We start from the raw sequence: 23,500 nt of genomic DNA on the forward strand, positions 1-23,500 counted from the left end.
CCTGGTGTAGTAGGTAGCTGATCAATGATGATGACCACGTTCGTTACCAAATATACATGTCTTTGCGTCACATCTGTTACGTTCACACTTGTTGTTGGTTGAGATCTCTATTAATCATTACGCCTCCCTGAGAGGCAAAAGATCGCCGTATCATACAAAATTCGGGTGTCCTAGCCTAAGCCGGTCGACCCCTGAATCCAGAAACATCGTATGGCGCGATATCTCAACCTGTCCGCCCCTTCCCCCTTGCATTATGCCAGCCAACATTTCCTTAACTACATAACCTATGCACCTCGGTGAGATTCAATCAGAGGAAACTCCGACCCGTACTCAGCCGCTTGTAGCTCTTGGAGTAACTACCGTCCGCGAGCGAGACAACCGACGAGCCGGCGAGCGTCTGGCCGCTGTACCGCCCGCGCCAGGGCGACTGGTTGGCCTCCTCGAAGTAGTAGTGGTTGGCCGCGTTGGCGTAGGCGAGGCGCCAGGGGACGTCGAGCTCGCGGGCCTTGGGCCCGCTGCCGCAGCTGCCGTAGAGCTGGCGCGAGGGCGGGGAGTTGACGGCGAGCGCAAAGGCGTTCTGGGGCTCCGTCATGTCCGTCACCATGCCGTTGGCGGCGATGAGGAGGTAGAGCAGGCAGCAGATGTTCAACACAAAAACGGCGCCCAGGACGAGGTAGAAGAGGGACTGCCATGACTTTTCGGAGCCCGAGGCGTACTGCTGCATCATGATCGTGGCGTTGAACTTTTCGTGGACGGCTGGCTCAAGCGTAGCGTTGGTGTAGTTCCAGAAGTGGTAGAAGGTCGACTGCTTGCTCCCGACGATCAGGGTGGAGCTGGCGAGCACGGAGATGGCTTCGGCCATGGAAGGCAGGGTCGTGGACAGCTCAGGCTCGCCCAGGATCAGGTTCGTGAAGATGCGCGCGTTGGAGGCGTTGTTGTTCTGGACGCCGCCGTTGATGTCCATGCTGAGCCGCCACTGGTCGGCGGCGTTGCGCCAGTCGGTGCTCGGAGCAGGGAAGAGCGGAGCTTCCTTTTGTTCATAGGAATATGTGTTTGTGTCGTCTGGGTCATCGCAGTGTGCTGCCATCTTCGCGCCAGAGATACCGGATATGTTGAAATGCGTATAACACTGCGGTGACAGCCAAGAGCGCAGCTCGCAGATCGTGAAGTCACCAGACACCTTGCCAGGTGCTTTGGAAACAATATATATCGAGTCAGACATATACACGGTGGTGTTCGTGATCATATTATATTCGAGGGGAAACTGCAGTGTTGGTTAGTCATGCTGTAATTTGCAAACGTAGGATGAGCACAGATCGACTTTCACCACAGCACAGCATTACCACGGTCATGTTGTGAGATGAAGTGTTGAGACTAGTTGGGGAAAAGACTGGCTTACCATGGGGAAGATGGGTGGGCGGCGCCCGTATTTCGGCCCCCATCGGAAAATGTCGTCCACCGCAGTACGATTCAACCATGTATTCTCATCTGCAATCGGCATGTCGTCCATCCAGGCCTGGTCGGGCACGTATTGGCCTGGGATCTCTTCCGAAGCCTTTTTATTGGCACCCGGCCACGCGGTGTAAACCAACGGCTCTAATTCGTGAGGCGATAAGTTCACGCACATGGTGTTTACCACCGGCGATACGACACTTGCTTTGATCTGGTACTCGCCCACGCCCGAGAGGTCGTTGGGTTGCAGAATTTTGTTCCTGGGGTCCGTGGCCGCGGCGTACACGCCGGGATGAGGCATGGCCAATGTGACATTGTTGACGATGCGTTTATGAGCGTCAAAGGCCTTTTTAGGGTCTGAAAACCCAGTATTGACCCACGCAGAAGTAAGGGTTGTGTTGTCATACAGTATGGCAGTCCCTACCGGTCTCGACTGCATGTTCCCATCTGGAGACACCGCAGTTTCGTTCCCATCCAAAGTCTGCCAGTCCTTCATGAATGACAGCAGGTTTCTGTAGGATTGGCCTGAGTATTCTACCTCGACACAGGATACACCGGCATTGAGTTCGTCGAGGCTAGCAGAAATTGGCGTGGTACAAGAAGATTTGATGTATTCGGGGTTAGCATATGACGTCTCGACCAAGCCTTCCAATTCTCTTCGCTCCCACGCGCCCATTTTGAGATGGGGGGTCACCAAGGCATCCGAAGCCGCTGTATAGGCCATGCTCGAGATAGTGGCGATCATCGTCAGGATCCCGAGCAGTGTTTTGCCAGAGTAGGTGACGGTATCCCAGTGCGATACTAGACTCCCTGGCTGAATAGCCCAGTTTCTCATGGTCATTTCAGATATGGTCATACCCATCGAATTCTCGGCGAAAGCCCGGCGTGTAAGAACCTGCCCAAGACATCCCACGAACACGGTTACAAACGTTAACTCTGTTAATTTTGCAATTGCTGTTGCCACCAGAGACGCAGTAGCCGGCTTCATTACGGACTCGGCAGACTCGCCAGAGGATATGCCTTTACCATAACGGGGCTGGTTAATCGCGACCGCGAACCATAAACCGCTCATTAGGGTTGATAATACCGAGAAGAAAACCAGTTGGCCGTAGAACCAACTCCTGCGCCTTACGTGCACGTCTGTCCTTGAATGGCAGTCCAAAGGTGCTTGTGCTATAGGACACGAGGTTAGCTCAGAAGTCCCAATCTTGATCAGTTATGTAAGCTCTTAGAGAGGATCGTTACCGTAGCGTTTTGCTAAGCTGTCAGTCTCGTAGTCTCTTTGCCGGTCTCCCCGGTCACGATCATCAATGGGGAATAGCAAGCTTGACCGCGCAGATGCTGCACCCAGATAGGGGTTGCCGGCCGGGTCTGACAAAGGGTCGACGGGTTTGTCCCCAGGTGATGTGAGAGACTTTTTCAGCATCTCTGTGAACCGTGTCTGACGTTCGCTTTGGGGCCTGGAACTAGGAGTTGTGGTTCCCGTTTGCGAAGGCGGCGTCTCATCTTGGTGTGTTATCACGAAAGATGGCGTGGAGTAAGTACTGCGATGCCTGCGAGCCGACAATGGCGTTTCAGCATCGTCGGTACCGGCAGGAGTTACGGCAGATGGTCTCCTGGGTGGCTGGAGGAAACTCGGGACGTCCATTGGCGGCGTTGCACGTATGCCTCTTGTTTCGATGGGCGAGTATGGCCTTATTGGCTCAACATCGGCCAGATCGATATCGCCATCCGAGCTCATCCGTTGGTACGCATGACCCCTGGAGAATGCGGAAGGAAGAAGACTGGCTCGCTGGCCTTCATCTTGTCCGCGAGAGGAGTCGGCCATATTTTCTGAGATCCGTTATGCGTTCGCCTAGCAGAGACCAGCTAGGTGAAAAGACAAAAAAGCTTGAGATGGGTGGCTCAGACCCCAGTCCAGGTTGCCAACCCCAAATGGAGTTTTTGTAAGTCGATTCAAGTAGCTTCGAAAATTCAAGCAGACCGGATTGCTATTCTGGGGACGTGAGGGGAGTGTGCTTGCTGCGGGCTGTGTAGGGCAAACGTCGAACCAACAGGCCGGATACCGTCTGAGATAGGAAAGTAGCATTCCGGATCTCTTCCCCTGCAGTCAGGTGTCAGTTGTAGTAGCAGCAGAGCAGATGTCAGGGACCTTTCAAAGCTGTACGTGCCAGCCACTTACCCATTGAACGGTTTGGGACTGGTCACATCTGGCATAGTACGAACGCATTGAGGGAAATCCATTGCTGTCATGAAGCTAGCACCGAATGCGCTGTCCTGGTAGCTCAAAATGTATCAGGTCCTTTTCAGCCTTTGTCCCAGAAGGATCCCGGATGGGAACGGGGACAGCAAACCCTCCACTGAAGCTTCCTGAGTGAAAGAAAGCCTTGTGGGTCGAGCTGTCAAGGGACCAGTCGACCAGTGCCGTTCTAATTCCTTAGTGTGTGTATGGTAACCCCCATTAGGCTATCAGTAATCTAATAATAAAAATAAAGACGGGCCTGCAAGCTGTAGCTGGAATTGCGCCACGTTGTAGAACATGTTCGTCCCATCAGGACCGTTGGAATGCACCTGCAGTCTGATGCAAACATCAATCCGTGGCGCTTGCGGCTCAGCGGGCCAATCACACAACACAAACACCTGGTCACAATTGACGTAAGGTAAGGAAGGCACTGTCTCACTTTGACACCCGACACGATCATAACTCCGGCTCCGGTCGCGTGTAAAACTGGTTTCGTCATCATGAATCAAAAAGCGCATCTGTCTGCAAACTGGATACACATGACAGGCTGAAGGGCGGACTTCAGATATACAAGTAGCAAGGGAGTGGAGATCGGCAGCCCTTGAGGCGGAGGCTTCGCAACAGCCCCCTTCGTGAAGCAGCTGCGCTAGAGTCGTATACCGGCACAATAAGAAATTAGGCAAGTACTATTATGGCCGTTTAAGAGGCGTTCTACTTAATGTCGGGCATCCCCACTTGCTCTCGACGGAATCCCCGGTCACCAAATGCTTTCTATGCTAGTTCAAGCATACCAATGCCCCCGGATGGGTGGCTTGACACCATCCTCCTCGACCCCGAAGCCAAGATGCCCGACCGGTTCCGGACTGCGGCCAGGACGCGTTATGTTATAGTTCTGCTGCTCTTCATACCACTCGGGCGGCATCTCGATGACCCCCCAGCGGATCCTGCTCCGACTTAGCTGCTCGAACTGCTCGATGCGACCTACGGGCCCGTAATGGTGCCTGAAGGCTTTGTAAGACTCGCTGTCGCTGCGGATCATGAGGGGCTTTTCCGACCCCTTCTGATCTGCCAGGGCCTGCATCTCCAGATCGCTGCCGTCCGTGACTAGACTCCCACCGAGCCCGTCTGCCTCCCCATCGTCCATGCTTAATCCCTTGAGTGATGAATAGGCGCCTCCCAACGGCAACAACTTGGACGTGGAGGACTTCCTCGAGGACGACAACCCTGGGTGGTGGCTGATGCTTGGTTTTCCGGCCATCGTCAGGGCTGATGCGTGGCAGGAAGCCGAGATGGCAAGCGAGTTGCTCCCGACGTTGACCATACCGACCGGCAGCCTCTGGAAGGAGAGAAAAACGGGAATGGTGATCAAAACGCACACGACGCAGAGTAAGGTCAGGAGGGAATACATACTCCAGCCCACTGCCACGGCTGTGTTGGGTGGGAGCACGCCGCTATTATCTCCAGACGGGAAGTGATCGGTGCCAAAGTAGCCTGTCGCAAACATTATCCATTAGTGGTAAGTATGAGAGTATTTAGCTCAAGACCGAACATCAAAGTTGGTGGAGGATTTGAGGGTGGAGTATAATATGAACTGTACTTACCGCCCTCGGATATAAACAGGTAAAGGGTATTAGACAGCATCCAGTGTAGGAAGATGCTGACGATGATTAGTGGAATACTATACTTATATGGAAGCTGTAGTCTGTATATCGAATACTGCAAGCCCCTTTACCATCATGTTAGCACCCACGGTCAAGCCCCACCCTACAAGAAGGAGAGTGGATAAATAGGGGTTAGCCACTAACTTGGGATCGGTGACCCGTAACGGCCGGTACTCATTGGCAAAGTGAAACCACTCTCGCGCCATCTGCAATCGTGTAAACAGTGAATTGTAGGCGAGATAAAAGAGCGACAACAACAGCTGCGGACTGTTGGCCGCCAGGACACCCTGCGTAAAGGTGAACTTGGTATGAGCGAACGCATTGCGGTCCCCTTCCAGGAATGAACCGTTGCTAGGAAGTTCTAATCGTCAGTTCACCCTTCTTCATGAGTATAGGTGAGAAGAGAGACTTACAGTCCGACTTCACCACCGGATGTGTGTAACAAGGTAGCCATGATGGCGATGCCGATGGCGAAGAGGACGTAGCTTGTCGCCCAAACAGACCAGGGCACAACCGACCACCGTCGGTGCTGAAGCGCGCGCCATTGCCTGGGTCCCTTGAATCGCTTGTGCGCCTGCTCCTCTTCCCGGCGCGCGTCTCGCTGGCCCAACAAACACCGCCTCGCCGTGACGGGATCCGGACGACACAGGAAAGACTGGACGACATCGCCCGTGGTGACCAGAGGCTCGTGATTCCGGCCCCCGAGGATACAAGTAGCAGTCACAGCCGCGACCGTCTTGATCAGTATGCAGACAGAGACGGCCAGTAGCAGTGTGGTGGAAACCCCGACATGGCATATCCTCCCGACCGGCTCGGCCAGGCAGTATTTGACCGTCAAGTCTCCATCTCCGAGCAAGCCGCTCCGGTAGGTGTTGTTGAGGGGATTGTAGTCATTGAGACTTGGATGATAGCCAGAAAAAGGATCGCGCAGATTCCAGTCTTGGAAAGAGTACTCAATGCCGCGGAAGAATTTATAGGCCCACGTATACCCCTCGCGCCATTCGGGGAGAGCTTGGTCAAACTTGCCATCGAAGTTTGATGACAGGGCTCGAGTGCAGGTATTACCTGTGCGGTTTCCGCGTTAGCATTGCTTTTTTGAGAAATCGAAAACTACTCTTCTCGGGATAGAAATACCAGCTAGATTCGTAAGTAGGCAAGTCTGTATCCAGCTGCGTATGTCTACTCTCCCGGGACTACTGGAAGTGAAGGAAACAGCCCGGTATCGACTTACCACACTCAACTGGTGTATCTCCCGCACTATGTGCGAACTGGGCACATTGCGCCGTATACCACAAAGAATTGGGCTCGTCGGCCGGAACCATCCGATCCCAGAACTCAGCCTGCTCATCCTTCAGTTGCCAGACATCGTTGCGCCTCCACCCCCAGGCTTGTCGACCACGACGACCACATCGCGGTAGTTCCGCAGCCCATCGCAGTATAGATACGTGTTGTAGCACTCCTCGGGGCTGATCCGAACCCAGTTCGACGCGGAAGCGGCGGTCACGGAGATGTTCCTCACGACTGGGGCGTCGGACTGCAGATATTCGGATATGTTTTGATTAAAGCCGTAATGGGTAAACGAAGACCCTTGGATGTCTGCGTTCTCATTTGTTGCGTACCCCAGCTTGTCTTCTCCCCCGGCAACCAATAGGCTTATTTGACTCGGCATTAGTATTGTTCTTATAGAGCCGATCCTGACGAGGTGAACTATAACAGGAAAAAACTCGAGTCCGTAAGTCGTACCTAGCCCCTGGTGCATAATGTTTCCCGCCGATCGCGAATTCCTCACTGGCGATGGTCAAGTGAAAGTCCGAGGCCCGCTGGTCAGTCTGGAACACAGCCGAGTTGAAGAGGAGATGGATCGGCACCGAACTCAGCAACAAAACGACTCAGCACCACGTCTTGAAGCGGCCGACGTGAAACGCGTTGCGGACGCTAGGGACGCCGATGCCGAGAAAAGTGCCCCTCCGGTGCGCCCTGTCGACCTCGCGGCGTGACGGCGCGTTGAGCACCTGCATGAAGAAGCTGGACGAGGCCAGCGCCGCCGTCGACACCACGTTGATGGCCAGATGTAGGGCCAGGTTGACGCGGGCGGCGCCGCTGCCGTCACCGGCGCAGGTGCCCGCGTAGAACATGTGCGTCTTGAGCGCGCCGTGGGTGTGCTTGAAGGCGCCGATGGTGCAGCCGAGCAGCGTGACCGACGTGGCCGCGAGGATCGTGCAGTTCACGTGGGCGGCCTGCCGCCAGCCCGTCGCGCTGCTGAAACGCAGGCCGTGTCGGTTCATGTCCATCGTGTAAAGGGGCGGCCTCTTCAGACCGGCGGCGGAGACTATATGGGCAACACCCTTTCAGGCGAAACAAGTATCGCACGCCCAAAAGAACGGGAAACGGGAAGAAAGAAGGCCAACGTGATATCATCTTGTGTCCTATGGAGTTCGCGAGGTCGGGTTGCTGTGCCGCACCCATAGGAGGGACTTCCAAGGATCCATCCCTTGCTCCAGGTATTGATCTACGCCAGCAAGGGATTCCAAATATATCAAAATTGCAGGGCAAACAACACGCCACAGGATCGCGATGCAGTCGATTAACGGTACCTGTGGACAATCAGATATCAAACTCGTATAAGGGCAATCAAAGACTTGGCAGCCGAGATGATCAGTATTGATTGGGTATCGCGAAGGATCCACTTGTAAAGGCAAGTAAGTATGTATACAAGTGCATCCTGGCATGTCGGAAGAAAAATTGATTTTCTATAGTCACTGTGTAAACTGAGGTCGGCCCGATGCCTGCTTGAGAGAAAATAGAGGAAAGAAAATTTGCTGTGTGAGTTATCAGCAGCTATTGCTGGCTTCATCATGGCTACAAAAGATGGGATGAGTTCCTCCGGCAAGATCCCCCTATCAAGTAGCATTGGCTGAGTTAATGCCGATATATATTTGAGTTTGGCACCTGGCGCTCCTCTTCAACCTGCGCTCGCTTGATGCTTGAATCATTTGAGATATAGACGCACATCTCTTTTGTATCATGAATTATGATGAGTGCAAGGCCAGCAGTTAGTCTTGCCGCTTCCGGACGGCCGACCAATGGAAAGAAACTACAGAAGGAGAACTAATAGGAGCCGACCCTTTCCTGCTTACCTGGGCAGCAATAGAAACGGCTAGTGGTGATTGGTCGTAGATGCACACGCACCAACAAAAACACCATGAGTCAGAGTGGGACATGAACCCCCCAAAAAGGCCTGGGGATAGATATGTCTCCCATCCCCGCTGCGGGCCTTCTCCCTGCAAAGCATCAATTGACGGCGGGGCCTTCCAAACAGCCCTCCTCCGGCTCCGGTGATCGGGATTCTGGGGAAAGTTGCGACCGGGCCTGCCATCGCTTAGCCGAGCTTATCACTTAGGCAGAGAGTCACACTTCGGATAGCCGTGCACGCCGTATTGTGTCATATGCACAAGTGAACTTTGAACATAACTACTCTCTCCTAAAACTTTACTAGTATAAGTACATTGATAGATCAATCATCAAAGTCTCTCATATGCCACCCCGCCTCACCTATCGTCAATTCCCACGCCTAACCAGAACCCTAGCCGCCTCATCACCATCACCCTCACCATCACCACCACGCCCATTCGCATATCACCCTTCCCCTAGAACCTCCCACCCCCTCTCCACCACCCCAACCCCCAAAATGCGCATCCCCTACACCACCGACCCCCCGCCCCCGGGCACGAGCGAAGAAGACGCCCAAGTATACGAGCGCGTCCGCGCCCGCCGCGCCCCCCGGCCCCTGCAGCCCCTGGACCTCGCCCTCCTGCACGCGCCCCCCGTCGCCGACGGCTGGAACTCCTTCCTCGGCGCCGTCCGGACCCGCACCACCCTCCCCGCCGCCGTGCGCGAGCTGGCCATCTCGCGCGTCGCCGTCGTCAACGGCGCCTGGTACGAGTGGGCCCACCACGCGCCCCTGGCCGCCGAGGCGGGCGTGTCCCAGAAAGCGCTGGACGAGATCGTCAAGGGGCGCCCGGGCGATCTGGCCGATGATGGGCAGCTCGTCACCCCCGAGGAGCGCGAGGCCGTCGGGTTGGGCGACGCCGAGTGGGCGGTGCTCCGGGTCACGGACGAGATGACGCGGCACGTCCGGGTCCGCGACGAGACCTTCGCGGAGCTGCGGAAGCACTATAACGAGCGCGAGGTCGTCGAGGTGGTGGCCACGGTCAGCGCGTATAACTGCGTCAGCCGCTTCTTGGTTGCGCTGGATGGTAAGTCCGAAAACCTCAAAACTACTTCGAGGATATGCGGCTGGTTTGCTAACTATTGCACTTCAAAGTTGGCGAGAAGAACGGAACGGGACCGGACGACGCTCATCACTGAAGGTCTAATCCTGAGCGAGTAATCCGTACATACACAGGGTCACCGAATCAAAGTAGCGCACAGGTTTTGTCCATAACATACTAATTGTATAGATAGTATACTGTATATGGTTTGTGCATCTATATACTGCTTCCAAAATCTTTGCGACTCCTTCGTACCAATTCCACCACATGACTGGGTGATACATGAATATTCCGCACCTCCTTTGCAACTGAATGGTGATGTGTGTCAAGGGCAATGCTGTGTTGTGGCGGTGATGGTGAGGGTCGGGGCAGGGGGAAGTGTGGATGCGATATAAAAAAGGGTGTATAAGGGGGTATCTAAATTTCGATAAAGAAGCGAAAAACAGCTGCCCCAAAGTAGGACCGGTCTGTTGTAACGTGAATGCATAATCTAGGATGCAAATGTGATAATAGGGAAGAGTCGTTGAGTACGGTCATGGTTCATGTCGTTAGTTCTCATCTTTCGTCGTGAATTTTGGTTTTTGTCATCAGGGATTTTGCGTAATGGTTGTGTATTCCGGAGTTCTCGGAAGATATCGTCGTGCGCTTGGCGATGACGGGGGTGTCTTGTCAAATAGGGACGGCGGTGTCTTTTCAAAAAGAGATGGCATACTTGTAGTAGGAGTTGGAGGCGGCGTGCGCATGGCCATGGCGTGGGCGCTCTCGACGGACGCGTGCCTTCGCTTCAACAATGGCGACTTCTGCAGCTCTTGCACGACACCGAGCCATCCTGCCCGGTGAGGCGGCGTGGTCTTCTCCGTGTGCCCTATGGCTGACGTGGTGAGTCGCCTCAGCGGCGGCGCCCTCTTGATGTCTTCGTTGATGTTCTCGAGCATGCCCTTCGGAATGGCGGGGGCCGACCTCGGCTGTTCCCGCATCATGGCGGCCGTCCTCTCCAGGTTGCGGGCGAGGGTTTTCTCGGCGGTCTTCTCGCGCTCTCCAGCCGCCGTGGAGATGACGCCCATGTAGACGACGAGGAAGCGCATGCGCAGGAGGTCCAGCCTGCGCACACGTTCCTCCAGCTCGGTGCGGTGCCCCGCCCACAGGATGCGGGCAGTCATCTTGAGCGTCACGCCGTCCTCCTTGACCAGCAGCTTGTTCAGGTCTTCGCGTAGGTCGTCACCACCCCTCTGGATCTCGCGGAGCAGGCGACCCAGGCGCATCTTGTCTTCGAGCCGTGGCACGCTGGCCACATCCCGGTCGTAACTCTCATTCTCCTGGATGGAGAAATCAACAGCGTCAATGAAGGTGGCAACCTCGCGCGGCGCCACAATGTAGGCGCGCGAGTAGCTCACGACAGTCTGCGCGCCAACAACTAGGATGCAAGTCCATACGAGAGTTGAGGGTGAGCCGGTCATTGTGCCGAACGAGTTTCGCCTTTGGGTCTACCAGCTCATGATGCGGTGGGAGGGGTGGGTGGTGTAAGGTGGTGAAGGAGGAGGAAATTCAGTTGTGTGCGCGCGGAGCAAAGAAATCAAGTATACCACCATACCTACTGGGTTAGAGACTTAGGCAGGGCGATGGAGAGGGGGAGGGGACGGCTGCTGGGAGTGGATGACGTTCCTTCTTTGTAGGTACTCGAACTCCGAGGGCTGGGTATTTGTGTGTCGGCCAAAAAAGAAGGAAGTACTCCCCTCCACCGCCAAGGTTACGGGTGGTAAAATCGCGATTTAGCGGGTAGACGTGGTATCGTGCCCCGAACGACCCGATGGCGGCTAGGATGGTGAACCCCCCCTCTTCTACCTGCTTCTCCTACCTTAGCCAGTAGTAGCTGCATCCTCGTGCATGCTTCTGCCATGCCTTTTCCCAATGTTCCATGTCCTTCCCCTCACTCCCTCACCTTACCCTCAGCTCATAATGCCTGCCCACACTGGCGAGTGGGTGACCTGACCGAGACCAAGTTTTGAAATTTTCTTTCTCATTTGCGACTTGCATATCTGCTTCGCGAATACGGGACATGGCCGTCGATCATCGTTGGTTGTGTTGCAATACTCTGTGTCATCGACTAGCCAAAATGTGTGCCGGCATCCAGTCACACACCCATTGCCGCCAGCCCTAGACCGCGTCACATGGCCTTGGTAACTTGTTTGCTTGCCTGTTTAGTGTAGTACTTAGCCAGCCGCAAGGCGCCTTTGTCTTGTTGGTTCCTGAGCGGTGAGTTTCGCAAATTGTTGAGCCGGCGCAGAAACGCAGAAACCCGGGCGAACGCGCGAATGCGACGGCTCATATATATGTAGACACGAAGAAAGAACGGAGATTGCGAATGCGACTCGTGCTCCATGCTTTCCAGAATTTAAACACAGACCAATCTCAAATCGATTTGCTGTCATTCAATCAATTGATCGTCTTTCCCCGTGCCCCTCCCCCATCCTCCCCAATGTTCTTGAGGAACGTTAAAATGGATAGGTGGCTGAGTAATGCGGTCACTGCATGAGCCACTAGGCCTAGTTACATGTTACTCCAATACATAATCATCGTACCTGCAGAACTGCATGTGGCTTTATGGATCTTGTTAGCGCTCAAACCCCGTATAAGTGAGCTGAACCTCGTTAAGAACCGGTTCCGCCGTTTGAGGTCGTCCGTCGTTGTCCTTGGGCTTCCTGACCTTGCCGGCGATCTAGCACAGAACCTCGACCATGCTGTCGCGGTTGTCGGCCTTGGTGCCCCAGCCCCACCAGTTGACCACGGCGCCCTTGCAGACGTACTTGAACTGTTCGCCCGCCGCGGCGTGCTCGGGGAGGCTGCTTTGGGCCTTTCAACATACCTCAGCCGAAGCTGAAACCGTTATCGGCACTGCACCGCTGTCGCTGCCGCGGAAAGCCGGTATAGCCGTATACCCTCGCGCTGGTCGTCGCAGGTGTCCGTCTCGAACGGCTGCTGTTGCTGTCCATCTTCCGCCTTGGCTGCTATGCGACCTCATGAAAGATCACTAAATACCGAGATCGATGACGGCTCCTCACGTCCATTCGGGGGGTCAAGCAATATCCATGCTGAGGATCGGGGACCCGGCACGGTGTCGCGTTCGCGTTCGCGCGTAAGTTAACCTAGCTCGTTATATGCATTCAGTTTTGTAAAAGGAAGTAGCAAAAGAAAAGAAGTCAACGTATGAGAGGAATCGAAAGGAATAAATCAGAAATTACTCCGTAGATCACTAGCAAACAAGGAAAAGAAACGAGAAGTCTAATTGTCTCTCCGACGGCTGTCTAGGCAACGGTGAAGGCGGAGGTTGCCTCCGATGTTCTTCCTCGCGGCAGCTTGGTCTTCACCATGATGTGTCGGGATTCCAGCACTTCGCCCCGGTGGCCCGCCAGGCTACCCGGTGCCCACAGAGTCATCTCGGCCCCAGGCCAGAGCAGCGCGCATCGCTCGCCGGCTACGAGACGCCGCTGATGAATGCCGTTCAGGGTCGCCCTCATCGTGACCTCGCATCCGGGCGGCAGGCTCTGAAGGTCTGCGGCGTAGTCTTGCACGAGCACAGCGTCTGTTCAGGGGCTCGACTGCCACTCTCTCGGGGCCATGTTACGCTATGCGGAATATAATAAGTTGTTCATTACGAAGCGCATTAGAATATGGTCACAGGCCGCCGTAGAGTGAAGTATACAGGGCAAGGTTGGGTGAGGGACAGTTTCCCACCGATCCTCCTCACTATATTCAGGCCAATCCAGGTAGCTCCAGGTCTAGTGAACTCTTCAGTACTCTGGTTTCTACGCGGTCCCGACAGTAGAGGACTTACGGGGTGTCCCTCACCAAATGCCACAAAAGGGAAGCAGCTGGATTCCATCGGGTTAAGAAGTATACGAGCGTGTTTGTAGATATTCGCTCACAGGTGATTACTGGCTACGAAAGTATTATACTGATAGCTTCGCAGTGTTGGCCGACAGGCAACGGAGTTCGCCCAAGATATCTTACATTAGCCGACCCGGAGAGGTATAACCATCTTCCTCTGCAATGGTGATGGGCCAGGCGGGTTCCAGGAGTAAAACCCCTCGTGCTGTGCCGCACTCGAAGGTGGGACGTTCAGGTAAAGCTCCTGTTAAAGTGCCACGAGAAGCTCGCTATGATGTTATATGCTAGTCTCCTTCACGTCGGGAGCACTTTTTCAATCTCAATGGGTTATACTTGACGCTTAATAGATCTCAGCTTTATTGTTGATTTTTATTTACATCTACTTGTAGTTTTTATGTTGAACCCCCGTTTTGTAACCCATGAAACACACTCAAATCTTTTTTAACTCCCTTAAGACAACAGAAGCTGGCTCGTATATCTCTACATCATGCATATCATCATCTAGATCAAATCGACGTTCCCTACCTTACGCCGCACCACCGCGTCCACCAACACCCCACTGCGCTTGCGCCTGAGCAACATCAACCCCGATAGCCGGCAGCTCCCTGCCCCGACCAGTCGGCCACGCCAAGAACTTGGTCTCGGCCAGGTACCGCAGGAAACGGCCGACGGCCTCGCGACTGATGCCCTCGCCGGCACTCTCGTCGACACCGGTCCACCGGTCCGCATCGGCCTTGAGCACAGTAACGGCATTGCGGTCGTCCAGCTCTGGCGCACGCGTATCCGTTGGAAGATCATTTGTCGCCATGTGGAACAGAGGCATCAAGGCGCTCTGCTCCTGATCCTTCTGCACAGAACCAGCTGAGACAAAGGCCTCAAGCTGGGTCTTCCAGTCGTTGTATTCCACTTCTGGCACATCATAACCGTAGTAGCTCAGAGTAGAAAGATACTCGTTCATACGCAGGCGCGGATGAGCAGTGACCTGGATAACATGGACACCGACGTCCTTGACGTCACTGTTGGTGGTGGGAGTCTCGTTCGCGACGGGGTTAAAGCTAGCCGCAACGACGACGCGGGCAACATGGCCTACAGGCACAGCGTTGACGGTGTTAACGATGTGCGGACGGCATGACAGCTGGATGCAGCCCTTGAGCATGCGGATGAGGAAGTCGTCGTTGTTGCAAATACCAGTGGCAGCGTCTCCGAGGATGTAGCCAGGTCGAGCGATAGATCCGAGCAGACCTCTCCTACCAGCCTCGCGGACGAGCTGCTCGGATACCTGGACTCTGTTAGCAATCATATATATGTGTAGGAAAGAGTTGGAAACTACTCACCCACTTAGTCTGGCCGTAGCCAGTGCCAAGACCGACACGGCTGCCCATCATGTCGTCTGCCTCCATAACGGCGCCTCGTCCCGTGCTGGTCTGGTCTTGTGACAGCTTGATGTAATAGTCGGTGTCGAGGACACTTGTTGAGCTGACGAACGAGAAAAGCTTGGGCTTGCCTTGGTTGCAGAGCCGCAGGGCATCGAGCGTTGACAGAACATTGCTGCGCTCGAGCTGCTTATACCTTTGGACCCAATGAACCTGGGCGCCGTTGTGGATGATAACGTCCGCAGCGTCACCGACCTCGTTCCACGTCTTGTCGTCAAGTCCAAGCCGCGGCTGCGACAGGTCGCCAATGACTGCGCTCAACCTGTCTGTCCACGAATCCTGCCAGACGCCATATCCGCGCAGGGACCTCTTGAGTCGCTCGAGGGCGGCCGGGACGTCTCTGGCCCCGCGGACATGGGCGATCACGCTGACATTCTTACGCTCAAGCAAGTCCTTGATCAGGTAAGAACCCAGGAAACCCGTGGCGCCGGTCAAGAAGACGGTAGCCTTGCTTTCCGGAGAGAGCGAAGCAGGGTCCGCCGTTTGGTACTTAGCTTCGAGGCTGCCCAGCAGCTTATCGAACGACTGAGCATAGACCGGCTCGCCTTCTTCCGCCACGCCCGTTTCGCCCTTTCCATCACGCAGGCGGTCGATTTGTGCGCTGAGCGCCTTGAGAGATGAGCTGGTGTAAAGCGAGTTGATGGAAACGTTAGTGCCCATCTTCTTGCGGATAGTCAGGAGAAGCTGCTGAGCCAGCAGACTGTGACCACCGCTCTCGAAGAAATCCGAGTCAGGTCGCAGAGTCTTGGCATTCAGGCCACCGATAAGCGTCGCCCACTGCTCGGCCACTTCCTTCTCGGTGCTGCTAAGGGCCTCCCAGCTCTTCAAATCCTCCTCTGAGGCTTCCTCCGAGATGAGGGCTGCATCCGGGAACGGCAAATTCGGACTGTCTACCTTGCCGTTCGGGTTCAGGGGCATCTTGTTCAAGAATATGTAATAACTTGGGACACCGTAAGCCGGCAGCCTGGATTTGAGATGATCTCGAACCTCCGCTTGCATTGGCCTGAAGCGCTTGTGGTAGACAACAACGGGTCCAATCTCGGTGCCTTCATCCTCAGTGTCCTGCAGGCCGCGGTCTGCCAACCACTTGGTCCACTCTTTAGGCTCAGTTACAATATAGCTGACGAGCGTCGGCTCTTCGTTCTGATCCCTTCGAAGAAGAGTCTTGCACTCGCGGATCAAGGCGTGCCCTCTCAGGTTGCTATCGATCTCGTTCAACTCGATGCGGAAGCCACGAATTTTGATCTGGCTGTCCGCCCTACCCGAAATAGCGACTACACCAGAATCATCGAGATACTTGCCGAGATCGCCAGTACGGTAGATCCTGTCGCGGGGACCCTTGTAGATTTTTCTCCAGGGCTCGTTGGCAGCAATCTTGTTGTCGGCCTCGACCCATTTGTTGTTGTCGACGAACCAGTTATCCAGGAACTTCTCCTTAGTCTTCTCCGGGTCGCCTAGATATTCGTAAGGGCGGATGTTAGTTGAGATCTCTGCTGGTTTATGGAAGGAGTACTTATCTCTGCCAAACCCGCCGCTCTCATCATAATTTCACCGACTTCGCCGACACCGCAAAGTTTGGTAATATCCTCCCGATTCACTATGAATAGCTGGACATTTTCAATGCCCTTTCCGGCGGGGACAATATCGCCAAACTTGTCTAAAGCACCCGGGTCTTCGGCGCGGCTCTTGATCTGGTAGTAAGAAACACTTCGGCTCGTCTCAGTGGTGCCATAGGCGGCGCAAATTTCTGCGTTGGGTGCCAGCTTGCGCAGCGCAGCACAGTCCTTCTTGGTCAGGATATCGCCGACGTAGAGGACCCATTCCAGGGAAGGCATCTCTGCCGTTGCGCCTCCCACCAGAATCTGACCCATGGCAGGCGTCAGATGGGTGGCATTGGGCTTGTGCTCACGGAACCACTCGCTCAGCTTCTCGTGCTGGATGTTCTCTCGAGCCGGTAGGATCAATTGGGACCCGAGGAAAAGCGGAGTGAAGATATCGCGCTGGATCGGGTCGTGAGCAATGCCCGAGAGACACGCGAACTTGGTCTCCGAGGTCCAATTGAACTGCTTGGCCATCCAGGGGAAGTACTTGGCCAAGCTGTAATGTCTACCCAGAACACCCTTCAAGAGATGTTAGCTTATTGACGCTCTCGTGCGCACATATTGGATCTCGGAAGCTGGCCACATCACTCACCTTGGGTCGTCCCTCCGATCCAGAAGTGAAACTGAGGGTGGGATTTGAGTCCGGCCCAACTAAGACGTCGGGAGGCGCCGACGCCTTGCTTTGAGCATCTGCAAAGATGTCCTTGCCAGCGACCTCGCCGCCCGTGAGGGAGCCGTCATCGGCCATCCGCATCTCGGGGATTTGCGTCTTGAGCGACAGCTCCTCATCGATATACTTCTGTACTAGCGGCGCAAAGGGGCCGTTCTCGTCTCTGGCCTTTCCAATTGAGATAAGAGCCTTTGGTTGGGAAACCTCGAGGTAAATCTGCTGTCTGGCCGGGGGGTACGCAGGGTCCAGCACGGTGATGGTCGCGCCGGATGCGAGGGTACCCATAAAGGCAATTACGAGCTCGACGGAACGGTGGGCGAAGATCATGACAACGTCGCCATTGGTGATGCCGGCATCGTGGAGCTGATTGGACAGCACATTGGACGCCTCGTAGATCTGCTTGTAGGTGAACCGCCTCTCGGGCGTGGTAGAAGAGGCCGTCTCCGTCACGCAAGGCCTGTCGGGATGCGCTTGGGCATTCTTGTGGAAGATCTCGTGGATGGCTCCGATGTAGCCGCTCCAGTCGAGATCGACGGTGGGATCAGGGAGTCCCATTGTGGCAGTGGTATCCCGTTATTTCTGGTGTTTGAGACTATACCTCGCGGTGATTGTGTTGCCAGAGCATGCAGTCAATTGGTGCCAAAAATAATTCTATATATTTTTGGGCGATGCCCTCCGAAATTGGGGAAGAGGGGCATTCTGTAGAGTCACGTCACCCCCCGCGGCACACCCAATATGTTTCTAGGTACAGGTACGTAGAGATGATGCTTATCGATAATAATTGCTCAAAGTGCCCATATTGCCAGGACTTGAGGATTTTGATAATTTCTTTGCCGTTAGCAAAGCAATACGTAACAAGTAGCTCTACTAGAATACCTATTTATAATTGTCAAGTGACTCAAAGCCTGCCGAGTGTGCTGCCACAGCCGGTACGCCGATCACACCTTGCACGAGTGACAACGGTCTATCAAGCTTATCAGATCTTTGGATCTTCAACCCCGCTATTTCATTTTGAACCCCTCCATCGCTAGGCAGCTCAAGTTGTGATAGTTGCATTACAGTATACGCACAAACACCAGCCAATCTCCCATCAAGCCCGAGTAAACGAAACAATTCAATCTCTCAAGCTTCAGACTATACGCGTACGTGCAAAGGGCACTCGACAAGCCCCCTTACTCTCCAACGGCAGGATCCCCCGAAACACCTGCACAATGGCGACGCCCGAGCCCGCGGCCGCCATCCAGCCGCCCCCTCCAGCGGATCCCACATCCGCGCACGAGTTCCCGCTGCCGCCGATGCTGCAGAACCCTTCCGCCGCGAGCCCGGCCGAGCTCATCACCCAGGGCGCCGAGGGCCGCCTGTACCGGACATCATGGCTGACGCCAACGCGGCAATGCGCGCTGAAGCACCGGCCCAGCAAGCCCTATCGGCACCCGACGCTGGACGCGCGGCTGACGCGGCACCGCATCCTGTCGGAGGCGCGGATCCTGCAGAAGTGCCAGCGCGAGGGCGTCGCGGTCCCGGCCCTCTACGGCATCGATGAGTCCCAGGGCGTGCTGAGCATGGAGTGGGTGCCCGGCCGGCCGGTGCGGGTCGAGGTCAACGAGTTTCTGCGACGGCGCGCCGAGAAATACCCCCACGGCGACGGCGGCCGCGGCAAGGAGGAGGTGACGCGCGGCGAGGAGGGCGCCGCGCCGCTCGTGGCGCTCATGCGTCGGGTCGGCGAGGCGGTGGGGAAGCTGCACAAGGCCGGCATCGTACACGGCGACCTGACGACGAGCAATATGATGGTTCGGCCTTGGGAGAAGGACAAGGGGCCTGTGAACGGTCACCAGGGGGACGAGGCGGACCATTCACTCGAGGGCGAGATAGTCGTCATTGATTTCGGCTTGGCGAGCCAGGGCAGTGCCGACGAGGACCGGGCTGTTGATCTTTACGTGTTGGAGCGCGCCTTCGGCAGCACACACCCCCGAGCAGAGGCGCTATTCACGGTGGCGCTGGAGGCATACAAGGACACATTCAAAGCAGCTCCTGCCGTGCTGAAGAAGCTCGAGGATGTTAGGATGCGTGGCCGCAAGAGGAGTATGCTTGGCTAGGCCAAAAATTGAAGATACCCAAAGTCAATAAGAAGAAAGAAGTAAAACTGTATGCAAATCTCTAGAGGAGCCGCAATGTGCTCGCCTCAGAAATGTGTGTGTATCGTACTGTACTTTCTATGTATGCATGCTATTAATGTTATATATCAATGCCGCCCGCAACCCAAAACGCCGAAGTATGAAAACGAGCTCAGTTGGGAGGGCTAAGCTACCAGCTCCGCACCGGCGAAATAACCTTTGTTTTCAATGACACCACGATCCTTAACAAAGGCTGTATACTTGACCACCCATTGCGGGACAAGGTCTCCCTTCAGCCCATTATCGTCGGTCTCATCGTCCGAGAGTATGCCGGCACCCAGTTGACCTGTTCCCAAGAGATCCCGTAGTGTGCCGCTCGGTAGGATGTCAGTGCAGTCGCCGTGGGTCAACAGCTCGATGCCCTTCTCCTTGGCCAACTGCGCCAGCGGCGGCGGCACATTGCAGCAGTTCTTGAGGTTGATTTGGTCGACCTCGGGCATGGTCTTGATCTGGCTCAGGAAGTGCGCCAGCTTCTGGCTGCCAAACTCGGCGATACCGAGGCGCTGGATGTCGCCTTGCTTGTGCAGAGACTCGAGGGCGGACCAGGTCGCCACCTCGTCGGCCTCGCTACCCATCTTGGCGTTCAGCTTGTCCGCCTCCCACTCGCAGTCGCCCTCGAAGGATATGCCCGGGAACGAGGCGATGAGCAGGTCGACGTCCGCCACGCCGAGCTCCTTCTTGACCAGCCTCAGCGCCTCGGCGATGTACTCGGCCCGCTGGTCCACGGGAGCTTGCGGCAGGAAGAATAGCTTCACGGTAATTTCATACTGCGACCTCTCTTCCTGCAGGCCGGCGCCCGTCCAGTCTATGCGGGGAATGTAGATAACATCGCCCTCCTTTTCTGTCCAAGACGCTGTCGTATTTTGGTGGTATCCATTGATGCCGTTGCTGTTTACCTGCTCGTAGGAATGTCCATTGGTACCGTTGGTTCCGGTGACCGGAGAGCCGTTGCTCGTTGGCGAAGTGGCGGCCGAATAATCTTCTTGGGCGGCGACGAAGTTGCTGCGCAGAGAATTTGTGAACTCGAGGTTGGAGCGGAAGATGCCTGGTTTACGAATGATGCAAGGTCCGCCAGAGATGATATTCCTGATCACACCTAATTAGTAATGCCGAGACACCCTGAATAAGCAAGCGCAAGACTCGGAAAACTCACCCTGTCGACAAGACTATCCTGGTCATGGTCGGCGAGTTTGTGTGTGTTCCCGGCCGTTATGGTATATAATTTAGGCGAATAATAAAGTTGGCAGTGCAATGCAATGACCAAAAGACAAATTGCGCGTTGATGTGGTGTAGGGGCAGTTCTCCTCACAACTGATGATGGTATCGCGACGTGGAGGGGTAAAGTACTTCCTTGTCTAGACTCGAAAAATATGAAGATGTCGCAAGGGTCCAAGTGGGGTCAAGGGTTTATATACGCCGAGGGGAAATAGTACGATGGTATATTAAGAGGAGTATAAGGTCATTTCTGGGCGTGTGCGTGTGTGAATGCAGAGAAGGTGATTACGGAGAAAGCCCCAGTTCCAGAGTTCAACGACGACAGTATTTGGAGATATACTTAGATAGGAGGTAGGTAGGTAGGCAACCTAGGTAGCGAACGAAGAAAAAGACCGTTGAGATAACTTCTCCGATCAAGGGAACGCCCGGCAGACACTACCGTATTTAGTTCACGTATTTCCGTAGCCTGATCGCCTACTGCCTACTTTTCCTTCCCATCAGCAAAGCCCACCGCACCTTCGAGGAGCCATGAATAATCATGTTGATTTGTAAAGGCCCACTCGAAATGGCGTTGAATCATGGGCCGGCAACAGACAATGGCATGGGCCTCCTGTCATCCAGTGCGAACTAGTGCGGCCGGCCATGCTGTCATGCCATCGTTTGGGCCAGCCGCATGAAGCAGGTCGTTCGTCTGGTGGCAACGTTCCGGTTGGGGGTTCGGGTGTGTCAAACCTGCTCTTGGTGGAGTGTAGCAGTCTTGATATGCCGCTGTTATCTCGCATGCCCAAGTATATATATATGTAGGTGGCATACTGCACCTATCACTGCAGAGCCTTGATTGAAGGGCGTATGTATCACTTGCTTTTCCAATCTCGAGTCAATCTGACAACCGCATTCCGTCTGCAGTATGTGCGCTAGTGTGCTGCAGTACATCGAGTACAGACAAACACACCATCGCCAGGCGTATGTAGTCATGGACTGTTACAACTTGAAGTCATATCCTCGGAGTCCCCGGTGCCAATATCTACCGGCTTATAGGTGACTATAATCCATGGGATCATGTTACTTGAAGCGTTGCATTACAGAAGGTCATCGATCAATCGGATTGATCGCGACGCCTTACTGTCTTAGTTGGTTGATGTTGTTGCCGACCAGCGAACATGGGATTCCTGAAAGAGCAGGAGGTTTCGCGGGGTTCGAGTTGGTGTTGGAGGGGTATCGCGGAGGATTAGCACCGGCTCAGGTCAATTGAATGTACCTTGTAATCACCTAGAGATACCAAGCCTTTGCAGGCCCGGGCGCTCTGAACCCTTTGGGATTGGATCGGCCCCCCTCCTCCCAGTACAATCGTGATTGATCCCCTAATTGGCAATGGTGTCGTGGCCAACCTAGAAAGAAACACCTGCTGTCCGGATCGGGTCCACCGTCATTTTTCTCTGCCAGCTCACATTAAAACTCTCCTCGCCGAAGAGGACCAATCCAGTCGCCTTCCCCTCTCTTTTCGCCGTGTGATGTGAGAGCATCATCATGGCTATCAAGTATGGCTTCAGCTTTCCATCCATCCGAGCGGTGCACTCCCTTTACTAAGACCATGTTGACAGCTACCTGATCCTGCTCTCGCGGCAGGGCAAGGTGCGCCTTGCCAAATGGTTCACCACCTTGTCCCCCAAGGACAAGGCCAAGATCGTCAAGGACGTCTCCCAGCTGGTCCTCGCCCGACGCACGCGCATGTGCAACTTTCTTGAGTACAAAGATACCAAGATTGTCTACCGCCGATATGCCTCGCTGTTCTTCATCGCCGGCTGCGATTCCGACGACAACGAATTGATCACTCTCGAGGTCATCCACCGATACGTCGAGCAGATGGACAAGTACTACGGCAACGTGTGCGAGTTGGACATCATCTTCTCCTTCACCAAGGCCTACTACATTCTTGACGAGCTCTTGCTGGCCGGAGAGCTGCAGGAAAGCAGCAAGAAGGCGGTACTCCGGTGTATCGGGCAGCAGGACAGCCTGGAGGATATGGAGGTAAGCTTTATTATGACCTTGTTTCTTTGTTTCCGCAGCCTTGCGTTTCCTCTTGCCATTTGTGCCGGGACTGACGCGTCCTTCTCGATATTAGGTCGAGGACGAGGTTACGAGAATCATGTAAAGCGCATCGACAACATGTACAATACCAACAGTTCAGTACGGCATCTGGGAGCGTCCCGACATAGCGAGGACAGGCTTTCTCAAAGACAACAAGTTTCTTGGTCACAGCTTGTGCTAATGAACGGTCTCTGCTCAATGTGACCACAGGCCGACGAAGAGATCAAGAAATCATTGAAGCAGCACGGACTTCTTTGAGTCCCCTGGGGAGAGACTGAGAACGGCGAATACCAAGAGGTGCAATGCATGCAATGCACCCACCTTTTTGGATATCTAGAGTGCCGTAAGGAAGAGAGGAGAGCAGCAGGTCACCATGCCACAAGAACCTGTACAACAGGATCTATTTATCAGTGGAATAAAAAAAAGACTTTTGATGATGACCATTTTTGAGACATGCCAACAAAAAGCCCCTTCAACGTGTTCCCATGAATCGCTGCCGCCACGGTGGGGATGCTCGAGCAGCTCCCTCCCCTTTTGAAATGCAATGACCACCAACCAGAACAGGCACGATAACGACACCTAACGGATTTCCCACCCGGGAGGCAGCACAACCACACCACATGGCGAAATGATATGCTGATTCTCGACTTCAATTATTAGCATTGGAGCACTTATTCACCAAAGCTAGCAGCTAATTACGAAGCCGTCTGCAGATTGGCAACGGGCTGAGGTTTGTTGACAGGCGGTGTTGTCGACCCGTGGCCTCCCACTGGAACCCGATTCGCTCACAGGCCCCCCAGCTGGGTGG

The 23,500-nt window shown here is 54.7% G+C and overlaps 11 protein-coding genes across 11 annotated transcripts; 3 read left to right on the top strand and 8 right to left on the bottom strand.

The window, feature by feature from the left end:
- Window positions 1-307: 307 nt before the first annotated feature.
- Window positions 308-2,524, bottom strand: PG985_015699 (uncharacterized protein; the record flags this gene model as incomplete). The annotated part of the gene is made up of 2 exons (XM_066835465.1): window positions 308-1,264; window positions 1,400-2,524. 2 exons carry the CDS (start codon window positions 2,522-2,524, stop codon window positions 308-310), a joined length of 2,082 nt encoding a protein of 693 aa, XP_066676668.1.
- A 156-nt stretch (window positions 2,525-2,680) lies between these two features.
- On the bottom strand, window positions 2,681-3,280 carry PG985_015700 (uncharacterized protein; the record flags this gene model as incomplete). Its single annotated transcript, XM_066835466.1, has 1 exon — window positions 2,681-3,280. One exon carries the CDS (start codon window positions 3,278-3,280, stop codon window positions 2,681-2,683), a length of 600 nt encoding a protein of 199 aa, XP_066676669.1.
- Window positions 3,281-4,475: 1,195 nt separating this feature from the next.
- PG985_015701 (uncharacterized protein) lies at window positions 4,476-7,646 on the bottom strand (the record flags this gene model as incomplete). Its single annotated transcript, XM_066835467.1, has 7 exons — window positions 4,476-5,185; window positions 5,296-5,351; window positions 5,500-5,706; window positions 5,769-6,420; window positions 6,587-6,695; window positions 6,752-7,007; window positions 7,252-7,646. 7 exons carry the CDS (start codon window positions 7,644-7,646, stop codon window positions 4,476-4,478), a joined length of 2,385 nt encoding a protein of 794 aa, XP_066676670.1.
- A 1,397-nt stretch (window positions 7,647-9,043) lies between these two features.
- On the top strand, window positions 9,044-9,723 carry PG985_015702 (uncharacterized protein; the record flags this gene model as incomplete). The annotated part of the gene is made up of 2 exons (XM_066835468.1): window positions 9,044-9,611; window positions 9,680-9,723. 2 exons carry the CDS (start codon window positions 9,044-9,046, stop codon window positions 9,721-9,723), a joined length of 612 nt encoding a protein of 203 aa, XP_066676671.1.
- Window positions 9,724-10,213: 490 nt separating this feature from the next.
- On the bottom strand, window positions 10,214-11,083 carry PG985_015703 (uncharacterized protein; the record flags this gene model as incomplete). The annotated part of the gene is made up of 1 exon (XM_066835469.1): window positions 10,214-11,083. The coding sequence occupies one exon, from the start codon at window positions 11,081-11,083 to the stop codon at window positions 10,214-10,216; it is 870 nt and encodes a 289-aa protein (XP_066676672.1).
- Window positions 11,084-12,342: 1,259 nt separating this feature from the next.
- Window positions 12,343-12,645, bottom strand: PG985_015704 (uncharacterized protein; the record flags this gene model as incomplete). The annotated part of the gene is given in 2 exon segments (XM_066835470.1): window positions 12,343-12,477; window positions 12,490-12,645. The coding sequence occupies 2 exon segments, from the start codon at window positions 12,643-12,645 to the stop codon at window positions 12,343-12,345; spliced, it is 291 nt and encodes a 96-aa protein (XP_066676673.1).
- A 283-nt stretch (window positions 12,646-12,928) lies between these two features.
- PG985_015705 (uncharacterized protein) lies at window positions 12,929-13,141 on the bottom strand (the record flags this gene model as incomplete). The annotated part of the gene is made up of 1 exon (XM_066835471.1): window positions 12,929-13,141. The coding sequence occupies one exon, from the start codon at window positions 13,139-13,141 to the stop codon at window positions 12,929-12,931; it is 213 nt and encodes a 70-aa protein (XP_066676674.1).
- An 896-nt stretch (window positions 13,142-14,037) lies between these two features.
- PG985_015706 (uncharacterized protein) lies at window positions 14,038-17,770 on the bottom strand (the record flags this gene model as incomplete). Its single annotated transcript, XM_066835472.1, has 4 exons — window positions 14,038-14,790; window positions 14,846-16,398; window positions 16,458-17,064; window positions 17,138-17,770. The coding sequence occupies 4 exons, from the start codon at window positions 17,768-17,770 to the stop codon at window positions 14,038-14,040; spliced, it is 3,546 nt and encodes a 1,181-aa protein (XP_066676675.1).
- A 656-nt stretch (window positions 17,771-18,426) lies between these two features.
- Window positions 18,427-19,311, top strand: PG985_015707 (kinase-like domain-containing protein; the record flags this gene model as incomplete). Its single annotated transcript, XM_066835473.1, has 1 exon — window positions 18,427-19,311. One exon carries the CDS (start codon window positions 18,427-18,429, stop codon window positions 19,309-19,311), a length of 885 nt encoding a protein of 294 aa, XP_066676676.1.
- Window positions 19,312-19,514: 203 nt separating this feature from the next.
- Window positions 19,515-20,568, bottom strand: PG985_015708 (glutamate--cysteine ligase regulatory subunit; the record flags this gene model as incomplete). Its single annotated transcript, XM_066835474.1, has 2 exons — window positions 19,515-20,475; window positions 20,543-20,568. 2 exons carry the CDS (start codon window positions 20,566-20,568, stop codon window positions 19,515-19,517), a joined length of 987 nt encoding a protein of 328 aa, XP_066676677.1.
- Window positions 20,569-22,131: 1,563 nt separating this feature from the next.
- On the top strand, window positions 22,132-22,756 carry PG985_015709 (putative clathrin-associated adaptor complex ap-1 small chain sigma1; the record flags this gene model as incomplete). The annotated part of the gene is made up of 3 exons (XM_066835475.1): window positions 22,132-22,142; window positions 22,206-22,632; window positions 22,727-22,756. The coding sequence occupies 3 exons, from the start codon at window positions 22,132-22,134 to the stop codon at window positions 22,754-22,756; spliced, it is 468 nt and encodes a 155-aa protein (XP_066676678.1).
- Between the last annotated feature and the right edge of the window lie 744 nt (window positions 22,757-23,500).

Source organism: Apiospora marii, assembly GCF_038362585.1.
Source record: "Apiospora marii strain CBS 49790 chromosome Unknown utg000013l_segment0_segment0, whole genome shotgun sequence".
NCBI classification, from domain to species: domain Eukaryota; kingdom Fungi; phylum Ascomycota; class Sordariomycetes; order Amphisphaeriales; family Apiosporaceae; genus Apiospora; species Apiospora marii.